The 12,367-nt window shown below is 44.7% G+C and overlaps 1 protein-coding gene across 1 annotated transcript in view; it reads left to right on the top strand.

Annotated features, from left to right (window-relative positions):
• CPD (carboxypeptidase D) overlaps positions 1–4,100 on the top strand; it is a 46,722-nt gene extending 42,622 nt beyond the window's left edge. Inside the window, exon 21 of the mRNA XM_087702850.1 lies at positions 1,374–4,100. Coding sequence (XP_087558976.1) covers positions 1,374–1,600 — 227 coding nt within the window. The 3' untranslated portion in view covers positions 1,601–4,100. The remainder of the gene's footprint in view (positions 1–1,373) is intronic.
• The last annotated feature ends 8,267 nt before the right edge of the window (positions 4,101–12,367 follow it).

Consider the following 12,367-nt stretch of genomic DNA (forward strand, 5'->3'; position numbering starts at 1 on the left):
GATTTTGGGCGGCATACAATAAAATGTTAAACTATAAAAACAGTATATAAAAGTTAAAGATTTAACAGGAGGCAAGGATGATTAAACACTGTTAAAGTTATGTTAACAGGGGAAGGAAGGGTTATCGGGGCACTGATCAGCCCCACAGCTGCATGTTCCTATATGAGCCCCAAGTAAAAGTCTCAGAGTCATGTTTTCATACCGTTCCAAAAGGCCAGGAGAATGGGGGCCCGGCTCACCTTTGGGGAGAGAGACAGAGTGGCGCCTATGGCAGAAAAGGCTCTCTTCCTGCGCCCCACCAATTGGAATTAACTCTTTAATTCTTTAACTTTAATTAAGCTTTAACTGATGGGGTCTGCAACGCACCTTCCCTGCCCGACCAGGTGTGGCAGGGTTGATGTGATGATCTTTCATTCCTTGATGGCACAGACAGCTTAGATTTATTTAATGCATACTTTTAGCCATAGCACTTAGACTTATATATTGCTTCACAATGCTTTACGACGCTGTCTGGGCAATTTACACAGACGGCATCTTGCTCTCAACAATCTGAATCCTCATTTTACTGGCCTTGGAAGGATGGAAAGCTGAGTCAACCGTGAGGCGGTTAGGATCGAACTTCCTGGCTATGGGCAGAGTCCATTGCATCATCAAAGCTCAGAAAATGCTCCTTCCATACCATATCACAATAATAGCAATAGCACATATATTGCTTCACAGTGCTTTTGCAGCCCTCTCTAAGCGGTTTACAGAGTCAGCCTCTTGCCCCCAACAATCTGGGTCCTCATTTTACCCACCATGGAAGGCTGAGTCAACCTTGAGTCTGGTGAGATTTGAATTTCCTGGCTATGGGCAGAGTTTAGCCTGCAATACTGCATTGTAACAGCGGCACTACCATGGCTCCCTTCCTTCCCTCCCAAGCAATAACACTTAGACTTCTATACCACTTCGCGGTACTTTTACAGCCCTCTCTAAGCCCTTTACAGAGTCAGCACATTGCCCCCCAATCATCTGGGTCCTCATTACAGAGACTTGGGAAGGGCAGACGGCTGAGTCAACCTTAAGCTGGTGAGACTCAAACTGCCAGCAATCAGCAGTTGGCAGAAGTAGCCTGCAGTACTGCATTCTAACCACTGTGCCACCATGGCTCTAAAATGCAAATTCTACACTGGGTTGCTGAGCTGGTTTTGCATTCACAGGGATTGGTAGATGTGAGGGGTCTTTAAAAAGGAAAATTACCTTCCACTTCCAAATTCAGGGCCTTCTTAAATCTCTGTTGAGGCAATTACAGGCAAGCATGCTTAACCTTTGTGCGCATGGCCTGAATCTGACTATGGCCTCTGCATTTTGTCTTCCCTTTACCTCCCCCTCAGGTGCAACCATGTCGGCCGTGATCCTTACAGCCTGCATCATCTGGTGTGTGTGCTCCATCAAGTCCAACCGGCACAAAGATGGCTTCCACCGCCTACGGCAGAACCACGACGATTACGAGGACGAGATCCGCATGATGTCCACCGGCTCCAAGAAGTCACTCCTGAGCCACGAGTTCCAGGATGAAACGGACACCGAGGAGGAAACAGTTTACACCAGCAAACACTGATCTTTCCCGTGGCGGGGGTGGTTTTTCTCCTGCAAAAGACACGTTTCGCTAACCTGAGCCTCGTTCCCAGCCAGCGGACGCAGAACGCACGACCTTCCAAACCTCAGTTCTTGGTTCCAGGCCAATTTCTGCTTTATGCACAAGGACTGGACCTGAGCTTCTATTTGGAATCGGAAGTGGAGCTTTTTCAGGCAACTTAGCTAGGGTGAAACGGAGACTCCGATCATGGAAGCTGCCAGAGAAAAGCAGTTGGCTTGTCCAGTACTTTGAAAAACGTCCCTTTAAAACCTTCAGAATGCTATTTGGGTGGGGTGGGGGGGGAGAATACACAATGGCCACCAAGGTTTGGTCTCAGCTGCTTATCCACTGCAGCCTATGGACAGTTGGAACTTACTTTCTTTCCTGCCTGCCTGGAGCAGTTTTCAGAGTTGGCTACGTAGGCGTTAAAAAAAAAAAAACTCAACAAATTTAATCCTCTTAATTACGGAGAGTAAAATTCCTTCAGGTCGGGCCTTCGAGGCAGATGCCATTTTGAAAATATATGTTGAGACACGGGAAGATCTTCCTCTCCCGTTGAGGTTGCATCTGTTGTTGTTTTTAAAACACAACTCTTATTTGATTTTACCTTGCACAGACCCTGCGGCGGCATTTCTGCTGGTTTTCTTTGGGTATCTAGAATAGCAGGAGGCGCATAACTCCTGGTAATCTTAGTACTAATTGGAGATTGAAATTTCAGCTTGGTGCCAAATGTATTGTAATTTATTTCTGGAGTCTGCGGAAGCATCCAGGGAACTGGTTTGTTCGACTAGAAACTGCCAGTCTAGAAAAATAACTTTCCATAAGAAGAACATTTTGTGTTCTTGGAAAGCACCCGGCTGCTTTTTCAGGGAAAATGCCTTGTTCTTTCCTTTTCAACATGAAGTCTTCTGCCAAGACTGAATTTTGTGTGGAATTATGCTGTTCTCAGATTCTTCTTCTTCTTCTTTTTAAAACTGTTGTGGGTTTGTTCAGGAAAGAAGGCAGCACAGTGGTTACTAGCTCTTCACATTATATGGGTGTATAAGTTTAGCCTTTTATTCTTGTAGCACTTTGGTGTGAAATGTTAAAAGAGGGACTTAAATGTTTTGAGTCAAGAGGGAAGCTGTTGTACAGCTGATTTAAGTACTAGTCTTGGACTAGAAGACCATCTTTAATGAGATCATTCTCCTGTTTATGCCTCGGAGGAATTAAATTCCACCATTCCTTGATTAAGGTACGACATGTTGGATTAGAATATAGTTGAAAACATTGTCTGCATTACCTCCAAAGTGCTGGATCTATTCTACAGAATCCATTTTGGTTCTCGTTACTATCCCAAAGGTTAACCTCAAGACTCCTCAAAATTCTTTCTGGTCTCACACAACGTGCCAGAAATGGGGACGATGACTTATTTTGATGGCTTATCCAGAGGCTTTGTTGTACTAACAAGGATTTCTCAAAATAGTTTTAATTCCCTTTTGAAACGTCAAACCCACTTTAAAACTGGGGCATTATGATAAATGTTGGATTCTGGTCATCGTTCCCAGGAAATTCATCGACAGATAAATAATACATTTTAGCTATCAAGACGCTAAGCGTTTAGGCTACGCGGTTGACCGTACTAGGACGTAGAACGAATTGTAGGACTTAACCTTTAAAATCATCAAGTTAAATGTGCTAATTTTATTCTTCTTTAGCTGCTCATTCTGGATTCAGTCCCTTTAATTAGCTCCTTCCCAACTGCTAGAAAGTATACAGTACTAAAAATCAAGTGCCTCGGTCTTTTAGCGTTATTAATTGTCTTAGAATATCCATGCCAGTAGATTGTCCTAAGGTTCAAGCGATGTTTTCCCGGTTATGATTCTGCTTTAATTCAACTTTGCTGCTTCTGGTCCAATTTACCTGCAAGAGCTTTCTTTGAAATGAAGTTGGAGGGTAACTTGACTCCAAACCCCTGGCTGCTATTTGGGGGATTTGGGGGACAGGTTTCTTTTATCTATATTGGGATGCATGTTACCCTCTTCATAGCCCAGTCCAAAATTTAAGAAAGAAAAGCAGTTAATCATCTCTGGATTAAATTTGCCAGCAATAACTGTATAATAACATGTTCAAATCTAGGTATAGAAGTGGAAGCCAGGTGGCTGCATCTTTCTGGTAGTAATTATGCATATATATATATATTTTCTAATTAAAAGAGGGTGGCTGCCCCCTTTTTTGTATAACACCGAAAGGCAACGTTTGCCTCCGTGGTGGTGGAGAATCAGTTTCAGCTACCTGCGTGTGTTTGCCACTTTGATTTTTTTGGGGTGGGGGGTGGGGAGGGAGGGGGTCCGTGTCCTGTGCCTTCAGAAGTAGATGTTGAAAGGAAGGGCTTGACTTAGGAATGATTAGCGTCACTTGACAACTTGAAGGTCTGTACGTCAAACAAGAACTCTTCTTTCTGCAAGTGTATTTGATTAAAAAAATGTATGCTAAGCTCTAATCTGTATAAAGCTCTACTGTGGTTTCTTCCCTTCCTCTGCTTTTGTTAGCTTCACCAGTGACACCCCTTAGGACAGGGATGGCTAACCTTTTTGTCGTCACCTGAAATAATACAATGAGCTCCCAACTCCCTTGTACTCCCACTGCCCCCCCCCACGCATGCAACTGTGACCCCCCCCCCCCACATGCTCCGTTTTGGGCCTAGTAGGCCTCCCTGCAGTCTCCTGGGGGCACAAACAGGCCACACCGCACACACCCGCGTATGCGCGCACGTTTCCTGCTTGCACCCAGCGCATGCACGATACGGACCTGAAAATCAGCTGGCTGGCGGGAGGCATGCACGTATGCGCGGTGAAGCTGAGCTGGTGTGACAGCTCGCGTGCCCACAGAGAGGGCTCTGCATGCTTCCTGTGGTACATATGCCACAGATTCGCTCTCACGGCCTTAGGATGTATATGATTTTTGGCTGGTTTCTTACCCTTGTTGGTCTTTTGTCTGAAAGTGGCTGCGGAGAAGCACATCAAAATCTTTCTCTGACATCACGAGAGGCACAGTCTGGAGTATCTGCACAGGTAGTCCTCCTCGGTTTACGGCCGCAATTGAGCCCAGAATTTCTATTGTTAAGCGAGTCAGGTGCTAAGCGAATTCTGCCCCATCTTGTGACCTTTCTTGACACAGACGCTAAGTGAATCACTGCAATTCTTCATTAGAGAGTTAAGTGAATCCGCCTTCCCTGTGGACTCGGCTTGTCAGAAGGTCGCAAAACAATCATATGACCCTGGGAACACAGCGACCGTCATAAATATCAACCAATTGCCAAGCGTTCTGAATTTTGATCACGTGACCACCGGGATGCTGCAATGGTCATACATGTGAAAAACATCACTTTTTTCAATGCCATTGTAACTTCAAACAGTTGCTAAAGAAATAGTTGTATGTCGAGGACTGCCTGTAGTGTTTCACCCTTCCTTTTTTTTTTGGAAATGCTTTTGAATCTGTGGGAAGAAGAACCCAAAAATCGACACCTTCTATAGAGGGCATCTTCATCCATGACAGGCAGTGGTGGGGAAAACCATGATTATAGGTCCAGGTGAAGCAATCAATCAGAATACAGCTGGAAGGGACCTTAGAGGTCTTCTAGTCCAACCCTCTGCTCAAGCAGGAGACCCTATACCTCCGGATAAATCGCTGTCCAATTTCTTTTTGAAAACCTCCAGTAATACTATAAGGATATGGCACCAGGATTTCAACAACAAATGATTAAATAAGGAGGAAATTTCTCCTTATTTCCAGGTTGAATCTCTCCTTGATCAGTTTCCATCCATTATTGTTCCTTGCCTGGCCTTCAGGTGCCTTGGAGAATAGCTTGACACCCCCCCCCCTTCTCGGTGGCAGCCCCTCAAATATTGGAAGATGCTATCCTATCTCCCCTGGGCCTTCTCTTCCTTAGACCAGCCATGTCCAGTTCCTTCAAATGTTCATCGTGTGTTTTAGCCTCCAGTCCCCTCATCATCCTGGTTGCTCTTCTCTCTGCTTTTTCCAAAGTCTCAACATCTTTTTTGTAATGTGACCAAAACTGGACTCAGGATTCCAGGTGTGGCTTTACTAAGGCTAAAGCAATATTTTATTTTTTTTAAAGTGGTATCTAGGCCCAGGTTTCCTCTTCTCTAGCACCAGGAAATGGCGCCAGCGTGATGGACCAAGCATGGATCGACATCTGCAATCATATCAGTAAAAGCGTACGTGTGGGGAAATGAAGTCTATTTCCTGCATGTCAAAAGGCAACCAATAAGAATGGTAGGTTACAAAGGCAGCTAACAGGAGCAAAAGGCTAACTGCATAGTTCTCTAAACCAGGAAGGTCATTGATGTATGAAACCGATCAGGTGATTAGCAATAGCAATAGCAGTTTAGACTTATATACCGCTTCATAGGGCTTTCAGCCCTCTCTAAGCGGTTTACAGAGTCAGCATATTGCCCCCCACAGTCTGGGTCCTCATTTCACCCACCTCGGAAGGATGGAAGGCTAAGTCAACCTTGAGCCGGTGAGATTTGAACCGCTGAACTGCAGATAACAGTCAGCTGAAGTGGCCTGCAGTACTGCACCCTAACCACTGCGCCACCTCGGCTCTTAGAGGTAGCTACCTAGAGATGGAACATAAAGAATAGAATAGGAATAGAATAGAGGAATGAAGAAGAATAGAATAGAGGAATGAAGAAGAATAGAATACAGGAATGAAGAATAGAGTAGAAGAATTAGGAATAGAAGATAGAGGAATGAAGAAGAATAGAGTAGAGTAGAATATAAAAATGAAGAACAGAATATAGAACAGAATTTAGAATTAGAATAGAATAGAGGAATGAAGAAGAATAGAATAGAATAACAGAGTTGGAAGGGACCTTGGATGTCTTCTAGTCCAACTTGGGCAGGAAACCCTACACCACTTCAGACAAATGGATATCCAACCTCTTCTTAAAAACTTCCAGTGTTGGAGCATTCACAACTTCTGGAGGCAAGTTGTTCCACTGGTTAATTGTTCTGTCAGGAAATTTCTCCTTGGTTCTAGGTTGCTTCTCCTTGAGGAAGTGGGAAAGTTACAGAAAAGGAAAACCGCAAAATACTTCTCTTGAGCTTCACAGTGCAGAAGCAGCGTCCAGCAGGGAAGCAGCAAGGAAAGGCTAACTTGACTGGTAAAAGGTTAATGCGCCGGTCAGCCTTGTAGAACAATTTTTATATTACCGTTAAGACTTTCACTGATTTATGGACCCTCCGTATATATAGTGAGACTACAACTCCCAGATTACTACAGACCTTATCAGCCTGACCTCAATACCAGGAAAGATTCTGGAAAAGATAATCAAGCAACGAATTAGCGAACACCTAGAAGCAAACAAAGTAATAGCCAAAAGCCAACATGGGTTTGTCAAAAACAGATCATGCCAGACTAATCTTATGGCATTCTTTGACAAAGTGACAAAATTAGTGGACCGGAGGAATGCCGTCGATATAGTTTACTTGGACTTCAGTAAGGCATTTGATAAGGTAGACCATAACCTACTACTAGGATAAAGTAGAAGAATGTGGGTTGGACAGCATCACCACCAGATGGATTCGTAACTGGCTGACCAACCGCACTCAACGTGTAGTCCTCAATGGAACTGCATCTACATGGAGGGAAGTATGCAGTGGGGGACCCCAAGGCTCTGTTTTAGGCCCAGGACTCTTCAACATCTTCATCAATGATTTGGATGAGGGAATAGATGGGGGACTCATCAAATTTGCAGATGACACCAAGCTGGCAGGAATAGCTAACACTCCAGAAGATAGGCTCAAGATACAGAAGGATCTGGACAAACTTGAACATTGGGCACTATCTAATAAAATGAAATTCAATCGTGAATTTCATAGGCAAGGAAAACAAAATGCACAGGTACAGTATAGGTGGTACCTGGCTCAATAGTAGTAACTGTAAGAGGAATCTTAAGAGTCCTAGTGGACAACCATTTAAATGTACAGCAGCTGCCAATAAAGCCAACACAGTTCTAGGCTGCATCAAATATTACGTGAAGTATTAATACCACTTTATAAGGCCTTGGAAAGACCAAACTTGGAATCCTGCATCTAGTTTTGGTCGCCACAAAGTAGAAAAGATGCGGAGACTCTAGAAAGAGTGCAGAGAAGAGCAAGAAAGTAGATTAGAGGACTGGAGGCTAAAACATGAAGAATGGTTGCAGGAACTGGGTAGGTCTAGTTTAATGAAAAGAAGGACCAGGGGAGACATGATAGCAGTTTTTCAGTATCTGTGGGCTGCCCCAAAGAAGAAGGGGTCAAGCTATTCTCCAAAGCACCTGAAGGCAGGACAAGATGCGACAGATGGACACTTAAGCAAGGAGAGATGCCAGGGTAATGATTTAATAGCTGACCTGCTGTAAGACAGTAATACTGAAATGATGATGCAATGAGAATGTGTCAGCAGGTTATCACTTTAAGAGGATGTATATATAAGAGAGGCCCTGTGAAGGCTCCTCTCCCTCCATAAGCTTCCCTGCTGTAGTTGATGATTGATTGCCTGACTTTGCCTACTACGTGTATGTATATATTCCTTGTAGATAAGCCACTATTTGAAAGACAAACCTCTGTTTACTGTATTTTGCTCCTTGGGTTGTCTCAAAATAGTCACACTGTGCGCACTCTGACAAGAGAAGCAACCTAGAACTAAGGAGAAATTTACTGATAGTGAGAACGATCAGTGGAACAGCTTGCCTCCAAAGTCATAAGAAAATAAGCTCAGAGATCCCCAAGGACCTCACAATCCTCCTGTCCCTCCCTTCTAACACTGATGATGTTAACCGATAAGGTAATGAAATGTCTGCAAGAAAACTATCCAGTTCAGAGAGCACCACAGCCTCCTCCTCCTGATCATGTTACCTAGTTGGGTGTTTGTTTCGTTTCGTTTATTGGTTTTGTATGCCGCCCACTCCCGAAGGGCTCCGGGCGGCTCACAATGAAACGGGGAAGGGGATAAATAAGACAATACAAACAATATTAAAAATACACAGCAGTCGCAAATGAAGCGGGGCTGGATACTTCAACAGCCCCCAGCCTGCCGGAACAGCCAGGACTTGGTAGCTTTACGGAAGGCCGGGAGGGTAGTAAGGGTCCGGATCTCCACAGGGAGCTCGTTCCAGAGGGCCGGCGCAGCAACAGAGAAGGCCCTCCCCCGGGGGTTCGCCAGCCGACATTGGCTGGCCGATGGAACCCGGAGAAGGCCGAGCCTGTGCGATCGAATCGGTCTTTGGGAGGTAATTGGCAGGAGGCGGTCTCTCAGGTACCCAGGTCCGATGCCATGCAGGGCTTTTATAAGGGTTCCACCACAAAACCGCGCTCGACGAAAGCGCATACGTGACGTCATCACAGCGCGACGAAAACAGCACGCTGTGAGCGGTAAACTTAAAATTAATGCGTAAATCTAAACCTAACCCCCCTAAACCTAACCCTAAGCCTAACCCTTAACCTAACCCTAAACCTAACCCTATACCTAACCCTTAACCTAACGCTAAACCTAACCTTAACCCTTAACCTAACGCTAAACCTAACCCTAACGCTTAACGTAACCCTAAACCTAACCCTAACCCTTAACCTAACCCTAACCCTTACCTTTATGTGAATTGGCTTGCTTTAAAAGCGCTTTTTAAAGCGCCCTTTTTTCTCCACGGTCGTATTTGTCGCGCTGCTGATGACGTCACGTACGCGCTTTAATCGGGCGCGCTTTAGTGGACCGCGGTTTTGACGGGTCACGTTTATAAGTAATAACTAGCACCTTGAAGCGAGTCCGGAGACCAATGGGCAGCCAGTGCAGCTCGCGGAGGATAGGTGTAACATGTTGATATCTCTTCAAGAAAGTAACAGAGCTCAAAGCTGCCTCTTCCCCATCATGGTTGTTCTCTCCTTAAATTAATTGGTCAGCGCCAATCAAGTAAATTACGAGGTTGCCTTCTGCCTAGACCAAGGTGGAAAACACAACATCTTGGCTCAAGCTATTCCCTGATGCTGGTTGCCAAGGGAAGTATAATCATAGCAGTTGAGTCTTCCCTTCTACAAACATACAATAGCAGCACTGCTTCTATAAGTCTCCTGGGATATATGTGCCCCAATGGGGGAGTGGAAGTCAAGCCCTTAGTTAGAGGAACGGGGCTACAGAAAGAGTCCTTTCCAGGCATTGCACTAAGAGTTATTGATAAGATTTATTTACTTATTTTGTTTGTTTGCTGTCCATCTCGCCAGGAGGCGATTCTGGGCAGCTTACAGTCTTAAAAACCATCCATCCACCCGTCATCTGTCCATTTATCCATCTCATTTTATATCTTTTGTGTACATCTACTATCCAGCCATCCAGAGGTGGGTTCCTACCAGTTCGCATCTATTTGGTAGAACCGGTTCGTCAAATCTACCGAACTGGATAGAAGAGGTTCTACCAGTGGACCCAGAAAGCAGGCGACACCTACAGAAGGGGTTCCAAAATTTTTTGAAACCCACCACTGCCCCCCCCACACAGACTGACACACAGAGAGAGAGAAAGAAAAAGGAAGAAATAAATAAAAAAGAAAGAAAAAGAGAGAGAGATGAAAAAAAGAAAGAAAAGAGGGACAGAGAGACAAAAGGAAGGAGAGAGCGAGAGAGAGAGAGAATGGCCGGCAAGCCACTCCCACCAGATCACATGGTCGGCAAGCCACACCCACAAAGGAGGCCACACCCACAGAGTAGGTTCCAACATTTTTTGAAACCCACCACTGGAGCTATCCATCCTATCTATATATTTACCTACCTACCTCTGCCTATCTATCCCTATGAATCTATCTATCCACCCCTATCTCTATCATTTGTCTGTCTAATCTCTTTCTCTGTATCTATCTATCATCTATCTATCTATCTATCTATCTATCTATCTATCTATCTATCTATCTATCTATCTATCTATCTATCTATCTAAGAGCCAAGGTGGCGCAGTGGTTAAATGCAGCACTGCAGGCTACTGCTAGATCAGCAGGTCAGCGGTTCAAATCTCACCCGCTCAGGGTTGACTCAGCCTTCCATCCTTCCGAGGTGGGTAAAATGAGGACCCAGATTGTTGGGGGCAATATGCTGACTCTCTGTAAACCGCTTAGAGAGGCCTGAAAGGCCTATGAAGCGGTATATAAGTCTACTGCTATTGCTATCTATCTATCTATCTATCGGTAATCAATCAATCAATCCTCTCCCTCCCTCCCTCCCTATGCACCTAACCTATCATCTTTCTATTTATCTGATTTCATATCCATCCATCCATCTTACTTATGTAATTCCTCACTGTTTATTCGTTTATTAAATTTATTCGCATGTCCCATCTCCCTCCTGTTACTCTGAGCGGCTTACAATAAAACTGATGTAATAAATGTCCTTCTGGGTTCGGCTCCAAGTGGGGAAAAAGACACCGGAGACATGGAGGCTGCTTGGAAAGATGGTTTATTGGTGGGCAGGACCACGTGGCTCGAGTCCTGAACAGAAAAGGTGATCACATGCTTCAATGTTGGGTGCAGAAGAAGAGAAGGGAGGGGCTGAGATGCTGAAAGACCCTGGTTTTATGCCCCCTCTGGCCTTTGATCTTGAGCTTGCATTCTGATTGGTTGTCTCCCATGGGCCCATGCATGGGCAACTCTCTAGGCTGCGTTTTGAATCCAGGTTTGGTTGAGTCCTCAGCTGCCATGTGGGGAGTTGTGTAAAGGGCCAATATTATCATGCCTTAATCCCATCTCCCTGGAGCTGAAGGGGAGAACTCTTTATTATGTAAAGTGGACTAGCTTGGCCTTCTTAATGGCCCATTGACAAAGTGGGGATGGGCAGGAAGCTACAGGTAGCTATTCTGTCTTTTAAAACATGTTTCTTTCTTTTCACACCCAGAGAAATATTCTGCCTTTTCAATATTTCCTAGGATATTTCATTTTTCTGGGAGAGGGCTGGGTGATAACTTCCTACAAAACAATGGTATAAAAAGATTAAGAACGGTGAGATAATAAATACATGGATGAATGAATACCTTTTCCCAGGTAAGACCCTCTGCATCAGGGCCTGATGGTTCACCGAACAACACAGCACCTACACTTTCATTTTACAATGGGGGGAAAAGAATCTGTATCATACCAGTTATTAAAATATAATAGCTCATAATTTATTTTATTTATTTATTGGTTTGTCAAACATGTACAGGATAGCTGGTATAAGTATGAACATGGACATGAACAAAGGAAATGAATACAAGTAAATGGATACAAGTAAATGCAAGCTGATAAATGCAAATATATTTATAAATAAATATAAATATAATTGTATTATATTTATTGTATAAGTAAATACAGGGCTATTTACTTGCATTCAAAATAACAGTCAGCCCAAAAGAACCCAGCAGAAGCATCTCCATGCCCTTCACTTGCATTAAGCATGAACACGCGAACGTAACCACACGCACACGTGTAGGGACAGACGCGGGTCAAGCGGCGTCACGGCCCCGCAGACTTCCTTTAGGATTATTCATCACAAAGCAAAAAAGGAAACCAAACCCCGGAAGACCTTTCGGGCCACCGCCGAAAGGGGGCAGTGCGGAGACTCTAAGGAGGAGGGCGGTCTGCCTCCTCCGATGGTTCTCGCCTCCACTCTCTCTCCTTGCGGACGGCGCCGCGCGGCCGCTTTATGATCGGAAGCGAGGGCGGGGCCGCTCTGGCCGGGCCGCTCTAT

This window comes from Thamnophis sirtalis, unplaced genomic scaffold (assembly GCF_051295495.1).
Source record: "Thamnophis sirtalis isolate CommonGarterSnake01/CBP01778 unplaced genomic scaffold, rThaSir2_p1.2 scaffold_17, whole genome shotgun sequence".
NCBI classification, from domain to species: domain Eukaryota; kingdom Metazoa; phylum Chordata; class Lepidosauria; order Squamata; family Natricidae; genus Thamnophis; species Thamnophis sirtalis.